Source organism: Balaenoptera physalus (assembly GCF_965194825.1).
Source record: "Balaenoptera physalus genome assembly, chromosome: 17".
Lineage (NCBI taxonomy): Eukaryota > Metazoa > Chordata > Mammalia > Artiodactyla > Balaenopteridae > Balaenoptera > Balaenoptera physalus.
In genome coordinates this window covers 85463049-85486936 of record NC_138895.1, presented here as the reverse complement: position 1 = coordinate 85486936, position 23888 = coordinate 85463049, and the positions used below count along the sequence as shown (strand labels likewise).

General features: G+C 64.4%; 2 protein-coding genes across 6 annotated transcripts; both read left to right on the top strand.

Annotated features, from left to right (window-relative positions):
- The first annotated feature begins 2461 nt into the window (after positions 1-2461).
- Positions 2462-15524, top strand: TONSL (tonsoku like, DNA repair protein). Of its 2 annotated transcripts, none has more exons than XM_082433507.1 (26): positions 2462-2571; positions 2672-2767; positions 2933-3075; positions 3558-3741; positions 4137-4266; positions 4499-4670; positions 4759-4873; positions 5405-5550; positions 5644-5796; positions 5967-6092; positions 6224-6413; positions 7538-7617; positions 7715-7804; positions 8087-8159; positions 8259-8422; positions 8512-8635; positions 8757-9517; positions 9633-9709; positions 10120-10273; positions 10356-10434; positions 10820-11121; positions 11278-11449; positions 12169-12344; positions 12582-12655; positions 13063-13196; positions 14403-15524. In XM_082433507.1, exons 1-26 carry the CDS (start codon positions 2547-2549, stop codon positions 14594-14596), a joined length of 4134 nt encoding a protein of 1377 aa, XP_082289633.1. In that variant the 5' UTR covers positions 2462-2546; the 3' UTR covers positions 14597-15524. The 2 variants fall into 2 exon arrangements, with proteins under 2 accessions (XP_082289633.1, XP_082289632.1); XM_082433506.1 differs by having other exon boundaries at positions 5363-5550.
- Positions 15525-15815: 291 nt separating this feature from the next.
- VPS28 (VPS28 subunit of ESCRT-I) lies at positions 15816-20681 on the top strand. 4 transcript variants are annotated; one of them, XM_082433522.1, is made up of 10 exons: positions 15816-15959; positions 17610-17678; positions 18243-18271; positions 18392-18429; positions 18658-18747; positions 19475-19580; positions 19692-19793; positions 20124-20177; positions 20264-20355; positions 20446-20681. In XM_082433522.1, exons 2-10 carry the CDS (start codon positions 17642-17644, stop codon positions 20561-20563), a joined length of 666 nt encoding a protein of 221 aa, XP_082289648.1. In that variant the 5' UTR covers positions 15816-15959; positions 17610-17641; the 3' UTR covers positions 20564-20681. The 4 variants fall into 4 exon arrangements, with proteins under 4 accessions (XP_082289648.1, XP_082289649.1, XP_082289650.1 ...); XM_082433523.1 differs by lacking the exon at positions 15816-15959 and adding an exon at positions 15966-16273; XM_082433524.1 differs by lacking the exons at positions 15816-15959; positions 18658-18747 and having other exon boundaries at positions 17214-17678.
- Positions 20682-23888: the final 3207 nt, after the last annotated feature.

Genomic DNA, 23888 nt, shown 5'->3' with positions numbered 1-23888 from the left:
CTCCTGTCACCCTATTGGGTCTCTTGGGGATGGACACCCTCTCTGTCAATTCCAAAGTGACCATATTGTGAGGGGGGCCAGGACAGGGGTGGGTTTGCCTGGTCCGTGTGTGTCTGGGTGCCTGTGTGAGATTGAGGAAGCGGAGGGGCGGGCCCCCGGCAGCTCTCCTGGATGGGGCATGTGAAGGTGTGTGGCCGCCACAGAGGGCCAGGCAGGAGGAGGACACCACCGGGGCTGGGCTGGCAGACCTGTTGGGGGGGGTGGTGGTGGACAGGAGGGGCTGCGCTCTGCGGCACCAGGGTCAGAGTTCAGCTGCTGGAACACACGGCTGGGGGCACATGGCCCTCGAGTTCCAGCTGCCCAAGTGAGTGCGTGGGAGTGGGCTGGCACCCAGGCAAGGCCCTCCCTGCAGGGGTGTGGGTCTGGGGGGGCCCAAGAAGACTGCTAATCCACCAACACGGCCCTGCCCTGTGACAGTCATCTCAGCAGCTGAGCCTTACAGCCTGGTGGAGCCGGGCACTTCTGGGACATTGCAGTGCGCTCTTGGCCATCGCTGGAGGCTGGCGCCATAAACCTCCTTGTGTCATCTCACTGGGAGTCACTGGTTTACTGGAGGATGTCCCAGTCCTGTTGTAAGAAAGGAGAAGACACCAGCAGTCTGTCTCCAGGATCCCGGTCCACCTTGGCATCCTGAGCTGGCGAGGGTTGGGGGAGGCCTGGGGGCACAGGTCGAGCCAGCCCCCCTTCCCTTCTCCCACCCCCACACTTCCCTTTAAGCACTACATCTCTCAGTACGCCCGAAGTGAGACATTTACAAAAATAATAAAAATAATTTTTTAAAGAGAGGAGTGAAGAGGTGTTTTTACCGCTGTCGAAAACGACTTAACATATTATGTTGCTTTTGTGATCTGTGTTCTCTTTGGATATTTCTGTATGTAACTACAGTTTTGAAAAAGGTCCAAACCAAGTGTTGTTTGTATTTCCTTACAAGAAGACAGCCTCACGGATGGGCTTCCCTGGGCTCTGATAGCCTCCCAGCCAGGGGTCAGCTGCTGGCCCCCAGCCTGCAGCCTCCCCACCCCAGGCCTTCAGCTCTTGCTGGCATCCTCATATGCGCATTCTTGTCTGATCAGTGGGGAAGCCAAGGCTAGAGAAGTTGGGTCCTCTCTGAAGGGAGATCAGGCCCCAGGACCTGGGCTGTCCTGTGAATGCTGGTGCTGGAGGGGGAGAGGGTCTCGGGGGAGGTGCCGTCCCACCCGTTATGCTGAGACAGTCTCTGTTTCCATGGCTTGGCTCCCCCATCCCCACCCTGCTTCTCACTGTGCCCCTTGCACCTCACCAGCCTGCCTGCCAAGCAGCCACCTTGGTTTCAAGGCCTCCTGTCCTGCCTCCTGGGATCCCACGTTGGAGGGAGGGGGAGAGAGCACCACACCCTTCAGGAGGCAAAGAGGAGGCCCTCCTGCTGCTCTTCCAGCTCAGCCTCAGCCTCACCCCTGCAGCTTTCCCTGGACCTGGGGACCAGCCACCCTCCACATCGCTCCCTCCCGGGTAGGCCTTGCTGCCTACCCACTGGCTGAGAATTTTACCCCATTGGGTCTGTTTCCATTTCCATAGGAAATAAAACTGCCCATCTCCCACTCCTTCCGGGCCTCCTCTGGGGACTTTGGGGCGCGAGCCCTGGCACCTAGGGCCCAGGGCCGCGCGGCAGGGTGGGGACTGAGAGCCCCGAGGCCCGGCAGGTATCTGGTTCTCGAGGCAGGGGTTGGGGGAAAGGACGGGTACTTAGAGGTCCCCAGGCTCCCCACACCCCCGATCTTCTGCAGCTGAGAGGTTGGTCACAGCGCTCCGAGCCCGGATCCTGCTCCCTTTACCTCTCAGCACAAGACGGTTTTGCAGTTTTAACGAGCGCACGCTGAGTTTTCCAGGAATACAAAACTGGCGTGCACACTGAGGAAGCAGGACCGCGCTCGGTTCTTTTTGAAACACACAACCCCCCTCCCGCCGGTAGCAATGGGGGTCGGAGTCCCCACGTGTGACGACTGTGGCGCGTTCAAGGCTGATCCGCAGGTTCTGCGGGGGCGCCTCTGATCATGCCCACAAATCTGAGTGCTCAAGTGCCCGTGGTCTCCGAGGCCTTCCTCTCCTCCCACGCGAGGGCAGTCCGTTCCTCAGGCCAAGTAGCGTGGGTGGGTAGGTTTGCTTGTGTGCGGGATGCGGCAGCACGCGGAGGGAGCCCAGGAGACCCCACCCCAAGGGCGGATGCGGGATGCGGGATGCGGGATGCGGGATGCGGGATGCGGGGCGGGGCGGGCCGGGGGGGGGGGCTCAGCTCGAGGGGAAGACCCAGGAGTCCAAGGAGGCGCCCGCCGCTCTTCCGGCCCCGGCGCCAGCCCTACTACAACTACCAGGATGCGTCGGGCGGGTGGACTACACTTCCCGGGATACTCCGCGCCAGGACTGGGCCTGCGCGCTGGGCCTGGGGGTGGGGCTGCCGTGGCGGCGCTAGAGCGCGGGAAGTCCGGAACCCCCGGCACGGCGACCGGAGTATGAGCCTGGACCGCGAGCTTCGCCGTGAGTCCAGGGACTAGCGCCCGAACGCGGGGGCCGGGGGCGGGCCTGGCCCTCCCGGGCGGAGAGGCTCAGCACCCACGCCTCGTCCTTCTTTCTGCAGAGTTGAGCAAGGCCAAGGCTAAGGCCCAGAGGAGCGGGCAGCTGCGGGAGGAGGCAGCCGTCTGCCACCAGCTGGGGGAGCTCCTGGCCAGCCATGGTGCGTGGGGTGGAGTCCGGGCCTGGGAGCAGGGAGCCGGGAGGACCCGGGGGGCGGGCGGGCGGGGGGGGGGCCTTCCTGAGTGCCGACCGGCCGCTGCCCCACTGGCCCTCGCGGTCCTTGGCCCACTGCCCGGCCAGACTGAAGTCTGCCCCGCCCGCCCAGGTTGCTACGCGGAGGCCCTGCGAGAGCACCAGCAAGAGCTGCAGCTTCTGGAGACGGCCGACGACCCCCTGGGCTGCGCCGTGGCCCACCGCAAGATCGGAGAGAGGCTGGCGGAGATGGAGGACTACTCGGCTGCCCTGCAGGTGGGAGGAGGCCGCGACGTGGACCCCTACGCTGGCCACACCCAGCTCTCCTGGGCTCTCATCTCCCGGGGGTCCGTTTCCGAGAAGGGAGGCCCGGTCTCTGCCGTCCAGGCCTCTGGCTGGAGGGGAGAGGGGGACACGCTGCGATGGGGCCTCACCTTCAGAGAGCCCTGCACCGGGCCCTGGTAGCCTGGTCCTTGGGTGGGTGTGCCACAGTGGGGGTCCAGGCCCTCTGTCCACACAGAACTGCCCTGGCCCCGGCTTCTGGGGCTGCCACCGCCCAGCTAACTACCGGTCAGTGTCTCTCCCCCAGTGACTTTGGCTGGTCCGAGTGTGGTGCCACCATCCCCACAGGCAGTCCTTGGCATAGAGAAAATGGGGTGTTGCAGCCTGGCTTTGGCCTGCTCTGTGGGGGCTTGGGGGACACATGGGGTTTGCTTGACGTGGGGTTGGCTCACAGTGGCCATTCTTCTGTGCTCTAGCACCAACACCGCTACCTGGAGCTGGCATGTTCCTTGTCCAACCATGTTGAGCAGCAGAGGGCCTGGGCCACCATTGGCCGCACCCACCTGGACGTCTATGACCACCACCAGTCACAGGATGCCTTGCTGCAGGCACAGGGAGCCTTCGAGAAAAGCCTGGCTATCGTGGACGAGAAGCTGCAGGGTAACTGCCTTTGGAGACTGGCCCTCCCCGCCTTCTGCCTCCTGAGCTCTGCAGGGAGAAGAGGCTACAGCCCCGTTGCCCGCCCTGCCCGTGTGGTGGGTCCACCTGCCTGGGCCCTCCCTTTGTGAGGTTGAGATTGGTTCTCAGAAGCAGCAGCCCTCCCCCAGCCGCCTCCCCCCCCCCCCCCCCCCCCCCCCGCCCCGCAGAGCTTGTGCTCCTCACGATCTCGGGTCCGGCTGCCTTTGCTCTTTCTCACTCCGCTGTACCTGCAGCAGAACCCCTGGCACCTACAGTGAGAGGCGGGAGGAGGGATCCAGGAGAGGCTGGCCCAGGGCCCAGGGCTGGAGACCCCAAGTGGGGGTAGGGCACTGAGTGTCTGGAGGGGCGTCTTCCAGGCTCACTGGCCAAGCGAGAGCTGAGTGAGATGAGGACCCGACTTTACCTCAACGTGGGCCTCACCTGCGACAGCCTGCAGCAGGCGGCGCTGTGCCACGCCTACTTCACCAAGAGCATCTTCCTTGCCGAGTAAGGCCCCGCTCGGCCCCAGGAGGGAGCGGCTGGGGCCTGGGCTGCTCCCAGGGTCCTCCCGAGAGGGCAGCCGGGCTGACCTCACCCCTCCGCCCAGTCAGTTTCCTGTTAGCAGAGGGGCAGCCTTGGCTCTGTGGGGGCCGGAACCCTAAGTGGCATCGGTGGGTGCTTGCCGTGCTGGCCCTAAGCGGCAGTGCCCCGGGCACTGAGCTCCTGTCCCCACCCACAGGCAGAACCACCTGTACGAGGACCTGTTTCGCGCCCGCTACAACCTGGGCGCCATCCACTGGCGGCGGGGGCAGCACTCTCAGGCCATGCGCTGCCTGGAGGGGGCGCGGAAGTGCGCGCGCATCCTGAAGCAGGGCTCCCTGGAGAGCGAGTGCTGCCTGCTCCTCTCGCAGGTGCTGCTTCTCAGTGGCTCCGGGCCCTGCTCCCGGGTGGGCTTGGGCCTTCAGGAGCCTGCGGGCCTCACCTTCCCTTGCCCTCCAGGTCCTCCAAGACCTAGGGGATTTTTTGGCCGCCAAGAGAGCCTTGAAGAAGGCCTATCGGCTTGGTTCCCAGAAGCCTTTGCAGAAGGCACTGGTCTGCCGGACCCTCAAGTATGGTGAGCCTAGGAGGGGATGGGGGAGCTGAACCCCCTGAGAAGGGGTAGGGAGGGCTCCTGTCCTTCAGCAGAGGAGGCCTGGGCGTGTGTTCCTTTGGGAGGTGGCAGCGTCAGTAAGGCACCCGTCTCCCCCCCACTTCTTGTTGGGAGGGGCCTCATTTTTCTCTGAGCTACGCACAGAGTGTCACTCAGGGTGGTCAGGAGGCTAGTGTCTATGCACCAGCCAGCTTCGTTGACAAACTCGAGAGAAAAGCTGCCCCGCCTAACGGGGTGGGAGCGTGGACGGTGCGTGTGGCCTAGCAGGACTGATAAGTGGCGGTCAGCAGGGCCCCACCCCATGCTGCGGACCAGCCCCTGCCCTGACTTGTCGTTAGTTGGTTCTTCTACTCTTGCTGCGACCCCACGAAGTAGTTCCTCCTACCACCCCCCTTACCAGGGGGTGAGCGGAGGCTCTGGCAGGTGGCTGGCTGCTTAAGGGCACGGGGTCAGGCCCCAGGCTGTGCCGCCCCTGCACCAGGCTCTTTCTGGCAGTGCTGGCGGTGGTCCGCCTGCAGCAGGAGCTGGAGGAGGCTGAGGAGAGCGACCCGCGGGGCGCCGTGGGCATCTGCGAGCAGCTGGGAGACCTGTTCTCCAAGGCGGGCGACTTCCCCAAGGCCGCCGCGGCCTACCAGAAGCAGGTGCGTGCCCGGGCTGGGGTGGGGGTGAGGGCACCGGGGCTGTGGGCTGCGGGCTGTGGCGCAGCCCTGGCCTCGCTGTTGCCGCTTTCCCAGCTGCAGTTCGCGGAGCTGCTAAACAGGCCGGGGCCTGAGCTGGCCGTCATCCACGTGTCCCTGGCTGCCACCCTGGGGGACATGAAGGAGCACCGCCAGGCCGTGCGCCACTATGAAGAGGAGCTGAGGCTGCGGGACGGCAGCGCCCTGGAGGTGAGGGGTCACGGCGCCCTGCCCTGCCCGGGGCTCTGTCCCAGGACTGCTGCCCTCGGGGGTGGGCACGGGAGGGCTGTCGTCCTCCTGTCTCGTGTGGGCAGCCATGGGGAGCCGGGGCCAGCTGGGTGCGGGGGCAGCCGCCACCGAGTTCATGCCTCCTCCTCCAGGAGGCCAAGACCTGGTTGAACATCGCGCTGTCCCGCGAGGACGCCGGTGACGCCTACGAGGTGCTGGCGCCGTGCTTCCAGAAGGCTCTCAGCTGTGCCCAGCAAGCTCAGCAGCCGCGGCTGCAGGTGTGGGAGCCCACCCACTCGCCCGCCCATGCTGGGATCCCCACATACAGCTTTCCCGCAGCCTGTCTGTCCCCCTGTCCCCCGTCCCTGTCTCTGCTCTGGCCCTGAGCTGGGTGTCCCCTGCTCCTCAGAGGCAGGTCTTACGGCACCTCCACGCGGTGCAGCTGAGGCTGCAGCCTCAGGAGGCCCCTGGCACTGAAGCCAGGCTGCAGGAGCTGAGGCCGGCTGAAGGTGAGGAGGAGGAGGGGGACGAGGAAGACGAGGAAGACGAGGGGGACGCCGCCGCCCTGGAGGCCATCGAGGTGGAGCTCTCAGAGAGCGGTGAGGGTTGGACGCTGTGCCGGCGGCCCCGGCGTTCCCTCCCTGACGCCTGCGCGGGGCCGGGGCTGGGGCCGGTGGGTCCTGCTCACAGGCTCACGATGGGAGGGAACAGCCCAGCACGGGGTGGGCAGCTGGCGCAGGTGAGACGGGTGGAGGAGGGTGGAGGAAGGGGTGGGTGCAGGGAGCCGGGCACAGCCGGTGCCGGGAAGCTGGCGGGCGTCTGCAGGGGAGGTGGCTCGGGGCAGACCTGGGGAAACGCACCACAAGTGGGCAGAGGAGCCAAGCGGGTCCCGAGACCCTCGAGGGCCCGCGCAGGTTCCCCTGAGGCCAGCGTGCTCAGCTCCGTGGGGCAGCCGTGAGGGTGAGCTGTGGCGGAAGCCGGCTTAGGCAGCGGGCCAGTGGGTGGGCTTCAGGAGTCAGCTGGCTCCTGGCTGCACGGTCCCGGAGTGGCTTCAGTTTTGAACTCGAGGGGCCTCCAGAACCTCCGGGAAGTTTCAGCCTTGCCTTAGGCGGGTGGCAAGCTGGGCGTGGCTCGTATATAGGTGTGGGGGAGGGTCCGCAGGAGGGGCGGGGAGAGAGCACCGAAAAGGAGAAGTTCAGGCGACGCTCTCCATAGGCAGACGCTCTCCATAGGCGATGCTCTCCATAGGCAGATGCTCTCCATAGGCAGATGCTCTCCATAGGCAGATGCTCTCCATAGGCAGATGCTCTCCATAGGCGATGCTCTCCATAGGCAGACGCTCTCCATAGGCAGACGCTCTCCATAGGCAGACGCTCTCCATAGGCAGACGCTCTCCATAGGCAGTTACGCACAGAGGAGAAGGAGGTGCCAGGAAGGGCCAGAGATGCAGGAGGGAGCAGGGGCGAGGAGCGGGGCTGGGCGGAGAGCAGGCGGGGCAGAAGGCAGAGGCACCGGGACTCATGCAGGCGGAGGACGCCTGGGCTCCAGGGACGAGCTGTGTCCACCCTGGGCCTGACTTGGCCCGACAAGGATGCTTGCCAAGAAAGAGACGGCAGAGGTCTGGCGCGGGGGAGGCTGACCCACAGGGCCGTCTCCTGGGCGCAGGAGAGCTCGGGGCAGGGGGCTAGGCTCAGCTGGGCTGGCGGGCCTGGTTCCGTTCCAGAGGATGAAGCTGACGGGTCCCAGCGGTTGGAGGAGGAGGAGGAGCTTCGGGGCTGCCTGGGCCAGCGGAGGGTGAGCAAGGTGAGGACGGCGGCTGAGCGGGTGTGGCGCCCTCCTCTGCGCCGGTGCCGCCCTGTCCTCTCACGCCTACGCCCCCACGGGGCGACTGTGCCCACAGTGGAACCGGCGCAACGACGTCGGGGAGACCCTGCTGCACCGAGCCTGCATAGAGGGCCAGCTGGGCCGCGTCCAGGATCTCGTGAGGCAGGTGGGCACGCTGCCCCACCCCCGTCACCCTGCGGCCATAGCAGGGGCTCTCGCTGGGGTACTGTCTCCCCAGGGGCCAGGGCAGGGCGCAGGCGCAGGGGCCGGAGCCAGCGCTGGGGACTCTGTACTTGTGGTGGGGAGTGTCTCCCTCACTCTGGTGTGACCTGGGCCAGGGCCAGGCTCGGGGGTGGGCCCCGGGGGCCCTCCTCAGGCTTCAGAGCCCCAGGGCAAGGCCAGGCTGTGGGGTACTCGGGGCCAGGCTCCTTCCCGTTCTTTGTCACAGGGCCACCCCCTGAACCCTCGGGACTACTGTGGTTGGACACCCCTGCACGAGGCCTGCAACTACGGGCATCTGGGTGAGTGTGGGACCGGGGGCTGCTAGCATACGACAGGGAGAGGGAAAGGGTCCCTTCCAAGGAAGGGCCCGGGAGCTGGCTCATACCCCCTGTCCACAGACATCGTCCGTTTCCTGCTGGACCATGGGGCCGCGGTGGATGACCCGGGTGGCCAAGGCTGTGAGGGTATCACTCCCCTGCACGACGCCCTCAACTGTGGCCACTTTGAGGTGGCCCAGCTGCTCATTGAGCGAGGAGCGTCGGTCACCCTCCGAACCAGGAAGGTGAGCAGAGACGCAGGCCAGGCAGGCGTGGGCCGCGCGCGGTTGGTGGTACTGCTGCTGCCAGCCCTGCTCAGCTGGGTACCCCACAGGGCCGCAGCCCGCTGGAGACGCTGCAGCAGTGGGTGAAGCTGTACTGCAAGGATCTGGATGGCGAGACGCGAGAGAAGGCTGCTGCCATGGAGACGCTGCTCCAGGCGGCCTCTTCGGGCCAAGGCACGCGGGGACCTCCTCTGCCCCTAGGGACACCTCGCTCCTCAGCCTGAGAGTCCCCGGGGCCCTGGGTGGCGGGGATGGTGCCGGGCACTGCCTCACAATAGATTCGATCTCTCCACAGCTCCCCACAGCTCCCTGGCTCCCCCGACCCTCCCAAGTAACCATCTTTTTGACCCTGAGACTTCTCCTCCCTCAAGTCCCAGCCCAGGACCCCCAGAAGCCTGTCAGGCCAGTGCCAGGGTCTCCCAGGGGCTGGCGGTGCCAGCTGCGGCCAGGCCTTGGAGGAGCAGGCACAAGCTGGCCAGCAGTAGCAGCTCGGAGGGGGAGGACAACCCAGGCCCGCCCCAGCCAACCCAGAAGAGGCTCCGGCACTCTGGCCCGTCACTGCCCGCCACGGCCCGGATGCCCGGCCCTGCCAGTGACGGGGAGGCAGCCACAGCGAGTGCCGGCTGGGCAGCCTCCCGGGCGGCCGTCGGCAGTGCGGGCAGTGCCCAGAGCTGCCGCCTGGGCCCCAGCCCCCCTCGAGGCCCCGGCGAGGCCCCCACCCCCTGGGCGGCGCTCCTGCCTAAGGAGGAGTGCTTGGCCGGGGACTGGCTGGAAGAGGACTTGCCGCTGGCCCGCGGTCACCGGGGCAGCCACCCGCCCCGCCCCCGGAGCAGTGCGGGTGGCAGCAGACACAGTGCCTCGGGGTCAGGCAGTGACGCGAGTGCCATCAGGCCTCGGGCCCGGGCCAGGCAGAGCCGGCTGTCCTGTCTCAAGAGGTGGAGTGCAGTGGTCAGAGCAGATGCAACCTGCAGCTCAGCGGCAGAGCCCGCGCGGAGCCCTGATGTCCCCAGGGCCTTGGGGCCCACTGGGGGAAACCCTGCAGCAGGCCAGCCCCTGGTGGGTGTGCAAGCTTGGAGCAGAGCTGCCGCCCAGGCTGGGGCGGTTGGGGGTAGTGGGCGGGGGGCTCCGTCTCTCCCAACTCAGGCTGGTCTTCCCTGCCCGCACCTGCTAGGGTCAGGCTCTGCTCCCTCCCATCCGAGTTCGAGTTCGTGTTCAGAATAATCTTTTCCTCATCCCCGTTCCACACAGGTAAGGTGTCACCTGTCTTCTCCCAACCCCTGGCTCCCTCTGCGCCTCTGCGGGTTCTGGGCCGGGGGATGGTGCGCAGGGGCAGCAGAGGGCCCTCATGGCTGTAGATGGCGTGGGCTGTGCGTTGAGAATCCATCTGGTTTTATACCCCACCTCTGGGGGGCTGGTAGCTGGGGGAGGTGATGGCAGACACAGGCTCGGGGAGGCCCTGCGTCCCTAGAAACGGCCCGGAGGTGCTGCACGTATGCACGGGGCACTGGCATGTCACACGTAGGGGCAGGGGGAGAGGAAGGAGCCAGACGAGGGAGCTGTGGATGCCAAGCTGGGACGGCAGGACCCCGGGGGCCTCTCCTCAGCGTGTGCAGGAACCTGGCCAGGTCCAGGACTCAGCTCGCCCTCTGTCCCCACAGCAGGGAGACCCACTCCGTGGCCTGGCTGGCTGAGCAGGCTGCCCAGCGTTACTACCAGGCCTCTGGGCTGCTGCCTCGGCTCTCCCTACAGAAAGAGGGGGCCCTGCTGGCCCCACAGGACCCCATCTCCGACGTGCTGCAGAGCAATGAGGAGGTGAGTGGCAGGGCCGGGCCCTGAGCTCGGGGTGTTCTCCAGCACTGCGTGCCGGGGGCTGCACACCGCTGGTGCTTTCCAGGTGTTGGCTGAGGTGACTTCGTGGGACCTTCCCCCGCTGACGGACCGCTACCGCCGGGCCTGCCAGAGCCTGGAGCAAGGTAAGGGCCCAGGGGGCCCTGCGGCGGTGGCCTGGGCAGAGGGCTGGGTGTGCGGGCTCCACCTGCCTGTGCCACTCCCAGGTCTGTGGGCCTCGACTCCCAGGACCCCAGGTGTTCACCAGGGTCCCTTCCCGCCACACCTGTTCTCGGCTTTTCCTCCCCTACCTAGTGGCCCTGTGTGTAGGTAGTGGGGTGGGGGGGGAGATTGGCCCCGTCTGGAGGTAGATGAGCACCACCCACCGTCTGCGGCGTGGCTCCTGGGCCACGGGGTCCACAGGCCTCTGGTGGCTGTGCCAGGGCTCGTGGGCGAGGAGGGGCTGCCTGGTTTGCCTCTGGTGACGCACAGGGCAGGCTGTGGTCCTCGTGACGCCACGTCCCCCTCCAGGGGAGCACCAGCAGGTGCTGCAGGCGACGGAGCGTCAGGGCTTGGGCCCCGCGTTCAGCGCCTGCTCCCTGGCGCTGCGCCAGGCCCAGCTCACACCGCTGCTGCGGGCCCTGAAGCTGCACTCGGCGCTCCGGGAGCTGCGCCTGGCCGGGAACCGGCTGGGGGATGGATGTGTTGCCGAGCTGCTGGCCGCCCTGGACACCGTGCCCGGCCTGACCCTCCTCGATCTCTCCTCCAACCACCTGGGCCCTGAAGGCCTGCGCCAGCTTGCTGCGGGCCTCCTGGGGCAGTCCGCCTTGCAGGTAGAGGCGTGGGGAACAGTGGGCCGGCACCAGGGCAGCATCTGAATGTCCATATCTAGCCCATCCCTGGGTGGGAAGGCGCGGTTGAGAGTGCTGGCCGGTACCCAGCTCCAGGTGGCCCAGACCAGATCCTCTGGGGAACCCATGTCTCCACAGAACTTGGAAGAGCTGGACTTAAGCATGAACCCCCTCGGGGATGGCTGTGGCCAGGCCCTGGCCTCCATCCTACGGGCCTGCCCCTTGCTCAGCACCCTGCACCTCCAGGCCTGTGGCTTTGGCCCCAGCTTCTTCCTGAACCACCAGGCGGCCCTGGGCAGCGCCTTCCAAGGTGAGCTGCCGGGCACGTCCACTCCCTGGCCCCACTCGAGCGCGAGGACCGCTAGGGCACGAGCCCGGCTTCCGGGAGCATGTAGGCGCACGTGCAGGTGCTGGACCTGTCTGGGCTCAGAGGGACGCCGGGTGCTTGCCTGGCCTGGGCGGCCCCCTCAGGACGCAACCCCAGTCCCAGCTACGCTGCAGGCCAGAGCCCCAGCCCCACGGCTCTCACCAGGTCTGAGCATCCCGTTTGCCGGAGGCGATTCCGCCACAAGCCCACTGGGGCTGCAGAGACCCGCCGTCCCAGCGCTGAGAAGCTGGAAACTGGGGTCCTCTGGGGGGCTTTCCACAGAGCTATGAGCACAGCGGCACGGGAGGAGGGGTCTGGGACTGGGGTGGCAGATGGAGTGCTCCTCGCCCTGCCCCACCACACCACATGTGGGTGTCCCAGCCTGGGGCCTGTCTCGGGTCACCTGGGGCCATCCTGTTGTCAGTAGGGGCAGGTAGAGGACCCAGAAATGGTGGGAAGAAGCTGGGCTCAGGAGTCCAGTTCTTCCCCCTCCCCACTGGGAGACACTGGGCCAGAGCCACCCCAGTTTCCCCGCACACCTAAACCTCAGGGACGAGGACGGCTTCCCGAGGGTCACGAGGGTTCTGGGCCCAGGACTGTGCGGCAGGGCTGGGGGCGGCGGCAGCACGCGGGGCTGACAGAGGCTCTGGCCCTTGGTACAGGCGCCAAGTGCTTGAAGACACTGTCCCTGTCTTACAACGGCCTGGGTACCTCCGCCCTGGCCCAGGCCCTGCGGAGCCTGCCAGCTCGCACCCTCCTGCGCCTGGAGCTGGGCTCTGTGGCCGCCAGCAAGAGTGACCCAGGCCTCATGGAGCCCGTGGTCAGCTACTTGACCAAGGTATGCGGTCAAGGAGGGACACTAAGCCAGAGGCACCTTGGGCCACCCGGGATTGGCGGGTGGTGCTGGGAAGAGGCTTGCACGTTTGGAAAAAACAGAGGCGGGGAAAGCTTTCTGTGGGCCTGCCTGCCTCAGGCCGTGAATTCCTGGCCAGCAGGAAGGACACCTGGGATCCAGGGAGGCAGGGAGGGCAGGTCCCCCACTCAGGCCAGCTCCCCTTGGGCCTCCGCTGTCTAGGAAGGCTGCGCCCTGGAGCACCTGGGCCTGTCGGCAAACCACCTGGGCGATGAGGCCGTGAGAGATCTGAGCAGGTAATGCCAGCCAGCTTGTGCCACCACCATCCTGCAGGGGTTCTGATCTCAGGGCCCAGGAGCCCGGGGAAGCTGGGGCTCCTTGCCCCGGCGTGCCCCGAGACCTGGCCGCCAGCCACTAGCCTGCTTCCTGGCTGGCCCTCGTGTCTCTCTTCATGCTCCCACAGCTCTCGAGACTCTTTCCCTCTGGTGTGTCCTCTCCTGTCACCCTTTGTCCAGCAGCCCAGGCAAGGGCCACTGCTTCTGTGGCCCTCCAGCCTCAGCTGGCTCGCAGGAGTGTGAGGCACCCGTGCCCGGCTGGGGGCAAAGCCTGTGGGCCTGGCCTGTAGCTCCCCGAGCCTTGGGGTCACCTGGGGCAGCTTCCCCTTGTGATGGAAGCCGACCCCCGGGCTTCTTCCCTGTCTCAGATGTCTGCCTCTCTGCCCCTCGCTGGCCTCGCTGGACCTGTCTGCCAACCCCAAGATCAGCTGTGCTGGCCTGGAGGAGCTCCTGTCTGCCCTCCAAGGGCGGCCCCAAGGCCTCAGCTTCCTCGGCCTGTCAGGTGAGCTCTGGGTATGGTGGCTATACCTGCCACACCGGAGCTGGTGACCCAGCTTCCTCCTCGAGGACCTGCCTTAGGCCCAGGTGCCTCCTCTGAAGGGGCCGTCACTGCCACCAGCCAGACCGCAAGGGTGGGCTGGGCCCCTTGGGGTTGCCACAGCGGAGGACGGTGACCATTGTGACTGGAAGCAGGTGTGAGCCTCGCTCCTCAAACCGTAGGGCGGGAGGACCGTGGGTCTCTGCCTCTGGCCTGGTCAGCCTGACCCTCGAGACCATGGCCGGGGGACCCACTGCCACAGGGACTTTCTCGTTCCTGTTGTCCAGAGGGAGGGACGTCGGGCTAGGGTGGCAATACCTGCCTCTGAGAGACCCTCCCGCTTCCTGGCCAAGGCTCCCCTGACCCTACCGTCCAGGCCTATGGCCTGACTTAGCTGGTTTCTCTGGCCACGCCCCGGTGCAGGACCCTACCAGAGCTGTCTTGAGAAGGACCCCAGGGAGGTGCATTTGGTGAACTGGCCACCCAGCAGCCTGGCACATCCTGCTGGGCCGCAGGGCAGGACAGAGCAGGCTTTGCCCTCTAGAAGAACAAGGGCTGGGAGTGGGTCTACACACAGGGGACCCCGGGGTTCTTCCTGCTCCTTGCCCACGGGCCCACAGGGCCAGCCTGGCTCCTCCAGGAAGGCCCCCCTGAAGGTGGGCTGGTAGGAGACCTGCGCTCAGCTGAGGGGCTGCTCCCCACACACCTGGCTTCTTGGCACCTGCACCCTCTCACCAAGCTCCCTGGGGTCGTGAGCCTGCTGGGTATTCTTTGGTCTCTCTGAGGATTGAGCCTTGTAGCTCAGTGTCTTGAGACTCACAGGTAGCCCTTTGGGTCCATTTTATGGAGGGAGAGACCCAGGCATCGTCAGACAATGGCAGAGGCACAGATGTGAATGCGGTGTTTACTTTAGCCAACCTCCCTCGTGCCCGACCACTGGCTGGGAAGGGAGTCCACAGTCCTGGGCACACTAGGCCTGGGAGAGCACACTCCTTCCTAGAGAATTATCGGGCCTCTGCTGGCCTTTGCTCATGCCCCTCGCTGCAGCCCTTGGGGCCTCAGAGGAAGTGGTAAAGAGAAAAGCCCCACAGGGCCCCCCTCTACGAACACCACTGGTTCCCGCGGGCCCCTGGCCATAGCCTGAGGCCTACTCCTGCCTTCCCTCTGCAGGCTGTGCTGTCCAGGGCCCCCTGGGCCTGCGCCTCTGGGACAACTTAACGGTGCAGCTGCAGGAGCTGCAGCTGTGCAGCAGACGTCTCTCTGCTGAGGACCGGGATGCCCTGCATCAGCTGCTGCCCAGCCAGCTGGGCCCCAAAGCATGCACCCTGGACCGGGGACCCAAGCTCTTCTTCAGGCACCTCTGACTGGCTGAGCCATGCGCCGCCCTCCCCACCCGCCCAAGCCTCTAATAAAGGAAGCCGCTGCTGCTGCCTCCCTCCCTGCTGTGGCCTTCGGAGGGGTTCACTGTGCTGTCAGAGCGCTCTGGAATGAGGCCTCCCTCCCCAATAAGCAGTGAGCCACAACCAGCAGAGAGAGGGTTTATTCACAGGCAGCCAAGTGAGGGGACAGGAGGACGGATCTCAGACTGGCTTCCCCAAAGTAGGGGCGTAGGGTATTTACGGGATGAAGAAGCAGGTTGGGGGAATTCCCTGGCAGTCCAGTGATTAGGACTCCAACACTTTCACTGCCGACAGCCTGGGCCTGGTTCCATGTTCGGGGAACTAAGATCCTACAAGCTGTGTGGCCAAAAAGGAAAGAAAAAAAAAAAGGCAGGGTGATCTTAAGCATGGGGAAAGGAGATTGGAGGTAGGAAAAAGGGACATAATCTGTGTTCTGCAGAGGTGTGTCTGAATTACCTGCTTCCTCATGGGACCCATGTTAAAAAATGGCATATGATCTGAGGGTGGGGGCTTGGGCCCTCTGATGTCAAAAGGTCATTCACTGGACACCTGTGCAGGCCCAGTTTTAGGGCTGGTGGTCCCAACCAGTCTTAACTGGCTTGAGCTCAGACTGGACACAGGTGACTCCAAGTTCCTGGAAAACAACTCAGAGCAAACATCTTATTTTTCAGGACATGCACGTTTTTGTATCAACAATTAAAGGCAAGCTTGGTCAGTGAAGGCAGGTTACAAGCGGAGCGCTTTTTTTCATTGAAGTACACTTAATTTGCAATGTTGTGTTAGTTTCAAGTGTACAGCAAGGCAATTCAGCTCAGTTTTGTATATATGTTTTGTATATATGTTGTTTTTCAGATTCTTGTCCATTATAGGTTATTAAAAGATACCGAATATAGTTCCCTGTGCGGTACAGTAGGTCCTTGTTGTTTGTGGAGGAGTTTTTACGAAGCTGTAAAGACAAGCTCAAGGATTTGTTACCAATTTCTGTTAACCCTGTGGGGCACAGTTTCCAGGACAGATCCGGCCACTTAGAGGCCCTACAGGTGAAGGCAAAACCTTCTCCCTTCGTTACCTCTTCCGGTTCCTATCAGGCATGGCTGGATCAGACCCACAGAGTGTTGCCCCCGGCCCGGCCCGGCCTGGCCTCAGCGCGGGGTTGCGGGGAAGTAGCCAGAAGCCCAGGCGGACCGGCCCCGCGCGCAGGCGCAGACATCAGGACCCGGCGCCGAGGAAGTGCGCGCAGGCGCATACATCGGGGCCCGCGCACAAGCGAAGACGTCAGGGAGCGCTCCGCCCCCGCGCCATTTCCGGGATCCGCGAGGCCTCCCAGGTACTCCAGGCCGGGGGCGGGCGGGAAAGGCGGCCCTGGCTGAGGCCCGGGGGTGTCGCTGTGCCGCGGAGGGCACTCCGCGCCCGTGCTCCTCCTCGCTCTCCGTCTTGTGGTCCCCTCTCCCGGTGCCCGGCTCTCCTGGCTCCCCCCAGGGCTCCAGAGCCGTTTCCCCGGGACTGGCACCTCCGAGCGCGGCGCTCAGACCGCCGGGCCCGAAGGTTCCCGCGGCCTATGCGCCCCGCACCCGGCCCGCCCGATCGCCCACCGCGCTCATTGGGCTTTCTCTAGAAGCTCGCCGTCCTGGGTCGGGGCAGGTTGGTGAGGTTCAGCCGAGTATTCGCTTGTGGCCGTGGACGTCCGTTTTCGTGGCTGCGTGGAATCCCGCTGTAGAGCCACAGACGATCCGTTTATTCCTTCTCTCCGTTGCGCCTCCTCTCTGATGCGGCGGGAGGGTGGCTCAGTGGTATCCGTGTCCCCACCCCACCCCCGCGGGCTCTCGTAATTGCGTCGGCCTTCTCGGCCCCGCCCCCGCTCCCCTGCTGCTTAACTTGTACAACCTTGGCCTTTCCCAGCCCTGATCCCGCCTTCCCTCTGCCCAGCCTCCGCACGCCGGGGTGCCCGGGGCTCAACGTGGGCTGCTTTCCTTTCTACCTTGGTTCGCCCTTAGCCATCTCCTGTGGGACGCCATCCATCCCCTCATTGCCACTGGCTCAGCCCTGCCAGCCCCGGCCTCTCCCCTGATCTCCAGCCTCCTCAGCAGCTTCCTCGGATGTTTGCGGAGCCTCTCAAAGCCAACAGATCAACCGCAGCGCTTTCTTGCACACCAGCCTGCCCTCCACACCTACTTTGTTCACTTTCTCCATCTCAGTTCACCTCACTGTCATGGTGCCACTGGTCCAGAAATAAGAGTGTCATTCTTGAGTCCTTTCTAATTTTTACCCCTTTTCAAATTCTCCATTGGGTCTGGTGGTTCCATCTCCAAAGCACGTCAGGACATGGCCCCAGTCACCGCATCAACTTCCGGAGTGGGCAAGCGATCCTGCTTCCACGGTCGGCTCAGCCCGCCGCCCACCTGGAGCCGGAAGGACTTTCTTCAGTCTTCCAGTAGTTCCCTCTGGCTGTGCCAGGATAAACCCAGACTCCTTCTCCTGGCCTGTGAGATCTGTGCCCTTTGATCCCCCTGCCTCTCTGTCCTCATCCCTAGGACGCCCCTCACTCAGAAAGCTCACCGTCCCCCCGGCATCCCCCCCACGCTTGTCTGTTTTTCTAAATTCATTCCTGCGTAAAGACCTCACATTATACGTGCTATCGTATGTGCTGTTCTCTCTGCCCAAACGTTTACCCAGGTCATTCATCTGATAGTTGCAGCCCCTTCCTCTCCTGGCCACCTGACTCAGAGCAACCTGCCCTGACCATGCTCCAGGGCACCCCTCCCCCACCCACCCCCTCTGCCATCCCGCCCTTGCTCACTCCTGAGATGCTCACCTGCACCTGCTTCCTGCCGGCAGCCTCCAGGGTGGCTCGGTGTTCCCAGCACGGTGCACAGCACCCTGTGTGTTCATTGCTGAGGATGGGGAAGCTCTTCATGAGGCCCAGCCCTCAGGGGTGTTAGGAGGTCACCTTTGCGTCAGCACTGGCTCTGCTCCCTAGGTCTCTGTACTGTGGCCACCTGAGCCTGCAGGATGTTTCACGGGATCCCAGCCACTCCTGGCATGGGAGGTGAGTGTGGCCCAAGCTGGGCCCAGGGACCCAGAGGGCCTAGGCTTTCAGCCTCTGCGGCAGAGGCTGGTGGGAGTGGTGGCCGGAGCATTTGGGAGGTCTATAAGTGTCCGCCCCCGCAAGACCTCAGGTAGTGGCCAGGGGTCCAGAGACCTCCTCCAGGTGGGGTCAGCTGGGCGCAGAGATGACAGCTTTAGTGTGGCTGGAACCTCAGGGGGTCTTGGGTATCCCACAGTCCCCAAGCCAGGGAATAGATTACAAAGTGTGTGACAAACGTGTGTGCCCATCACTGCATCGTAAGCAAGGTAGCCCAGAAACAGGTGGAATGGAGGACCAGCCCTGGCGTGCAGCCCCCTGGACCCAGAGGCATGTCCTCTGCTCAGGTCACCCCACAAACTAACTGATGGGGATGCCGAGATTGAAATTCCCCCAGCTCCCTTTGGGACATAGCCCGGGGGAGGCCTTGGGAGGGGTGCTGAGATGGGGCTGGGCCAGGGCGGTGGACAAGCTTGCCAGGGTGACCTTCGTAAGCAGCCTGCCAGCTATCTGCCTGTTCCGTCGCAGCCCCTGGAAACAAGCCGGAGCTGTATGAGGTGAGTGGCGGGCACCCACCTGGCGGCGTTGGCCAATAGTCCTTGTCCGCGTGGTCCTCACCGGGGCCCCGCAGCCACTGTGGCGCTGCTGGCCGACCCTCTGCCCTGTCTCCCTAACAGGAAGTGAAGCTGTACAAGAATGCCCGTGAGCGGGAGAAGTGAGTCCAGCACCCAGGCTGCCTGCCTCCCCCATACTGAGGGTCAGAAGGACATGAGGTCGGCCCAGGGAAACGGGTCCCAAGAAGCCTCTGCCAGGGGTGGGGTGAGAGGGGCAGCCAGACACGGAGCTCTGCCTCGGCGGCACCTGGGGTAGGACTGGCACCCTAGGCTCCGGGACCCCGGCTTCCCTGCCTTGGCGGCCGCGGCTGAAGGAGGCGCCCCCTCAGGTATGACAACATGGCGGAGCTGTTTGCAGTTGTGAAGACGATGCAGGCCCTGGAGAAGGCATACATCAAGGACTGCGTCAGCCCCAACGAGTGAGAGCCCGCTCCCCTGCGCCACCGACCCACGCTTGGAAGCTTGTTTCTGCCCTCCAGGGCTGGGGTGCTCAGTAAGGAGCAAGGGCGGGGGTCTGAGGCCCACCCAGCGCAAGGAGGGTCCCCTGGGTGCTGGTGGCCTTGGTGCCGTCTCAGGCAGGGACGTCCTGGCGGCAGTAGCCCAGCATTCTGGGGAGAGGGGAGCCCAGCGGCCTGGCTTCAGGATTCTGCCCCAGCTTTGCTACCTGGGGCCTCATCAGTGCAAAGGCATAGAAGGCGAGCAGGGTGGCACAGGCAGTCAGTCTGTGGGGTGCCGCTGGCCAGGCCTGGCAGCCAGGAGGTACGTGGGGCCTTTGTTCGGTGCAGCAGCCCCTCCCCCATAGGACCACGAGCTGTCGACGTGGAGGCACAGCCAACACGGCCCGAGGAGCGGGCACGAGGGGTCTCACTGGGCCTCTGCCTGGTGCTGGGCTGGGGGCCAGGCTGCACAGTCCAGGCCAGGTCCGTGTGGGAGCCGTATTTTGGCCATTACCACCTCCCGCCACCTTCCAGAGTTCTTTTTTTGTATAAACCAAGTGGGAAGGCTCGGCTCTCGATGGCCAGTCCCTGGCCCTTCACCCAGCCCTCCGTGTGAGCTGCCACTTGTCTGGAAGGGGCGAGGATGAGCAGGATGTGCCAGGCGGCGCTGGCCTGGCGCTGAGGGCGGCAGCCTGACCCTTCCCCCCAGGTACACTGCGGCCTGCTCCCGGCTCCTGGTCCAGTACAAAGCTGCCTTCCGGCAGGTGCAGGGGTCAGAAGTCAGCTCCATCGATGAATTCTGCCGCAAATTCCGCGTGAGTAAGCGGCCCCTCCACCCTGAGGGGCTGGGGCGGGCGTGGGCATGGGGGCCATTGGGCTGGGGCTGGGCTGCCCCGTGAGGCCCAGCACCGTGTGCCCTCCCTCAGCTGGACTGCCCGCTTGCCATGGAGAGGATCAAGGAGGACCGGCCCATCACCATCAAGGACGACAAGGGCAACCTGAATCGCTGCATTGCCGACGTCGTCTCGGTGCGGAGGCGGGAGGGCCACGTGCCCACAGCCCCGCGGTGCACAGAGTCGCTGGAGGGGGGTGGGGGGGGGCAGTCCTCCTGGGCAGCTTCCGGGAAACCCCCTGAGGCCCCTCCCATCCCAAGGCCCACGTGGGATGTGCTCAGGGCTCCCACCCACTGACAGCTCCTGAGGTGCAGGGTCAGGGTTAGGGCCCACGTGACCCCACGGCTGAGGCTGAGGAGGGCGAGGGCTGGCTGGTGCTGCCCCGGGCCCAGCCCTGCAGAGGACCAGGCTGGCGGGGGTCTTTGCCGGGGGCCCACGTCGTCTCACACACACAATTGCCGCCAGCTCTTCATCACAGTCATGGACAAGCTGCGCCTGGAGATCCGGGCCATGGACGAGGTGCGGCTCCCGGGCGGTCGGGGGTGGGGGTGGGGGTGGGGGCAGGGGAAGCGGGGTCGGTGTCCCAGCGGGTGGTGTTTCCGCAGATCCAGCCCGACCTGCGGGAGCTGATGGAGACCATGCACCGCATGAGCCACCTGCCCCCTGACTTCGAGGGCCGCCAGACGGTCAGCCAGTGGTGAGTGTGTCACCTGCTGAGCCGCCCCGTCCGTCCCAGCCCCGTAGCCGCCCCCCGCCCCAGCCCAGCTCTGTGCTCTGTGCCCCACAGGCTGCAGACCTTGAGCGGCATGTCAGCCTCAGACGAGCTGGACGACTCCCAGGTGCGCCAGATGCTCTTCGACCTGGAGTCAGCCTACAACGCCTTCAACCGCTTCCTGCACGCCTGAGCCCAGCCTCCCTACCCCCACCTTCTGCCATGGTCCCGTTTCCCCCGATGTCAGCACACGTTTTGCCGTGCACAGTGGCCTGGAGCCCGCTCCCCCAATAAAGATGCTTTCTGATCTCCCTGCTGCTGTGGGCGCCCCTGCCCCCCCCAGGCCCACCCTGCCTGTTTGTCTGCCCTCTGGGCCTCGGGAGCACGCAGCCCATTCATCAGGGAAGAGCCTCAGTGGCACTTTAGAGGCAGCGGCTTCCTTGGTGGGCACCGCCTGGCAAGCCAGCAGGGGTGCGCCTCCCCCCAGGCCAGGTAGGCTTGCATCTGCCTGCCACACCTTCCCCCACCCCTCAGCTGAGAGCTTTAGGCAGCGTGGCAGCCCAGCTGGCCAGGTTGGCGCAGAGCCTGACACCTTTGCAGCAGGGCCCATCCTTGTGCGGTAGCTCACAGGATCCCCGGTTGATAGCTCACAATAGCACAGCTTGTCCTTCTGTCTGCCGCCAAGGGTGTCCCTCACCCGGGAGCAAGGCCCAGCCGGCAGATGCCACGGGAGCCCCAGAGCTGGCCTTGCCCAAAGCCTGGTGGGGAAGCAACGCCAGATCCTTTACTAGTGTTCACCACGCCTGCTCCAAGGCCTTGTGCCGTCAGTGCTGGAAGCTGCCTGGCCCCACAGTGTTCACGTCCGCGTCCTCATCCTCTGGGGCAGACAGCAAGCAGCAAACCAGAGACCAGGGCTCTGGGTTCCAAGGTGGGTTGGTTCCAGTTTTAGCAGCTGTGGCGTTGGGATAAGGGACATGCCAGAGTTTCACTGTAGCATTTTCTCTCTCTTAGTGGTGCTGCTTTGTATCTGGCTTCTAGAGGCAAGCAATTAAAGTGTGTGGTATTTCGAGTGGTGATGGAGGAGGTCCAAGACTGCCAATGAGGAGGTGCCATTGCATATGGGGTGGTCAGGAACAGCTCTCAGCATTGAACAGCAGGTCCAGGAGAAGTGAGCAGGGCTCCCTGGGGAAGGAGGAAGGGTGTGGGGAGCCGGGTGGGAAACAGGGCTGGAAGGCGGGTGAGGACTTGGGGTTGTACCCAGGAGCCCCGGGTGCCAGTGAGGGACTCAAGAGCAGAGGCCCTCATCTCCCTTGGGTGTTAGGAGGGAAGAGCAGAGTCAGCAAGTGAGGGGGAGAGACCGTCAGGTTCTGGGTGTGGACCGTGCTGTGTGTGGCGCCCACAGTCTTTGCTGGATGCAGTGGTGGAATGAGAACTCCGGGGTTGCACCCAGGCTTGAGCCTGAGCACCTGGAGGGGTGGAGGAGCTCCGACTGAAATGTGGACGCCTGGGGAGGAGGGGCCCTGTGTGCACAGGCGGAGCTGGCCTTGGCTCTCAGATGGTCAAGGGGAGCTGTCAGGTGCGAGGCTGCACACCAGAGGGTGGGGTTCCAGAGACAAGGGTGAAGGCTGGCGTCGGGGGTGAAGGCACGCTATCATGGGTGCCAGGAATTCTACCCGAGGCGCAGGACTGGCGCCGCATCAATGCAGGAGCTGAAGAAGGGGTGACCGGGGCCCGGGGAGGAGACCAGAGGCCCAGGTGTGGAGGACAGTGAGCTCCAGGGCGGACCGAGCCGAGGAAGAGCCCTGCCGAGTCTGGCCCGTGGGGCTCTCGGTGACTCTGACAACAGTGTGGGCTGGGGTGAGGCTTCGGTGGAGCCTGGGAGAGGCCACCAGTGCCTGAGTCCCCACGACCTGCTGTCCAGGGAGCTGAGGGGGCAAAGGGCCAGGGAGGGTTGTTGGGGTCTATTTTAATTTTTTATTAATTATTTTTGATTTTTTATTGCAATGAAATATGTAAAACATAAAGTTGGCCACCTGAAACATTTCTAAGTTCAGCGGCATTAGGTGCATTAACAACGTCGTGCGTTCATTGCCACCACCTGTCTCCAGGACCCTTCTCATCTTCCTAAACTAAAACTGTCCCCGTTAAACAGCTCCCTATCCCGCCCAGCCCCTGGCACCAACCATTCTGCCTTCTACCCCTGGATTCTGGCGACCCCCAAAACCTCGGAAGTATGAATGGAATCATACAGAATTTGTTCTTTTGTGACTGGCTTATTTCGCTTAGCATAATGCCCTCAAGGTTCATCCATGTTTTAGCATGAGACAGGATTTCCTTCTTTTTCATGTCTGAATAATATTCCGTGGTATGTCTAGACCATATTTTGTTTATCTGTTCAGCCACTGATGGGCCCTTGGGCTGCTTCCATCTTGGGCTTCTGTGAATATCCTGCAATGAATGTGGGTGTCTGGTGCTTGCTGGATGATGGCCTGATGCAGGAGGGGCCTGGGGATAAGCCCAGCGCTGGCGGGGGACAGGCAGATGTGCAGGGGAGTTGGTGACACACTCTGGCTGCTCTGGGCTAGGAAGGGAGGGCATGGGTAAGTGGCTGGGGGGACATGAAGCAGGGAAACGTGGGCCCACACAGAGGGGTGCTGAGGCCCGAGGGCATGCCAGCTGTGTGCCAGGCCTCCACCAGGGGACCTGAACAGCTGGGCTGAGACCTTTTCCCTGAAGCTAACCAGGCCTTGAGCAGTGGATGACCTGAGGCAGCAGCTTGGTCCCAGGCTCAGCTCCCACCAGCCCCCGGCCCTGACAAGGGGCGGGGTAGGAAAAAGGCCAGTTTGGGCCCAACAACTGGGGTGGGGGGGTAGCCCAAATCTTTCCAGCTTCCCTCCTCATTGACTCAGGGGTCCAGGAGTCATCTGAACCCCTGGCAGACTCTTCCCATCCCCTCCCCTTGCCTGATACCCCCTTAGGACCCACCGAGGTCACACTGCAGTGCCATCCAGCACGTGTGTGGGTGGGAGAGCAGGAACTACACCTGAACTCGGGCCCAGGACACCGTCCTCAGCCTGAGGCCCTGCCCTGGGTGGCACAGGATGATGGGGACAGAGTCCTGGGGCCTGAGCTCCCAGGTCCCCTGGAGCCTCTCCTCCCCCACCCCAACCACGCCCCCTAGGGACAGGGTCAGGGTCAGCAGTGGGTCCAACCAGGTGTGGAAGGGGCCACCCACACACTCCCTCTAGAAGGCAAGGCTGCCCCGAGACTGGGGTGTTGTCTAGCTCCCTGGGGTCTGCCCCTTTCCCCAGACTGCCAACTAGGCAGAGATGAGGCCTAGAAGTTCAAAGGCCGGAGCGGGAGCCAGCAGGGAGGGGCAGGGCTGGGAGCCACAGTTCTGCCCCTCTCCCGGAGCCTAGCGCCCACTTCCTGCTTCCTGCTGCCCTCAGGGCCCAGGAGCCCCTCACTGGCTGGTGAGCCAGGGGGTATGGGCAGAGGGCCCAGCCTCCTTTTTGCTC

Excerpts from the sequence above, each read along its gene's own strand:
- TONSL (XM_082433506.1), top strand. The coding sequence starts at position 2,547 with ATGAGCCTGGACCGCGAGCTTCGCC. Across the intron at positions 3,076-3,557 it reads ACTACTCGGCTGCCCTGCAG|CACCAACACCGCTACCTGGA; the intron begins GTGGGAGGAGGC and ends TCTGTGCTCTAG. Across the intron at positions 11,122-11,277 it reads TGGGGCAGTCCGCCTTGCAG|AACTTGGAAGAGCTGGACTT; the intron begins GTAGAGGCGTGG and ends ATGTCTCCACAG.
- VPS28 (XM_082433522.1), top strand. The coding sequence starts at position 17,642 with ATGTTTCACGGGATCCCAGCCACTCCTGGCATGGGAG. Across the intron at positions 18,272-18,391 it reads ACAAGCCGGAGCTGTATGAG|GAAGTGAAGCTGTACAAGAA; the intron begins GTGAGTGGCGGG and ends TCTCCCTAACAG. Across the intron at positions 19,794-20,123 it reads GCATTGCCGACGTCGTCTCG|CTCTTCATCACAGTCATGGA; the intron begins GTGCGGAGGCGG and ends AATTGCCGCCAG.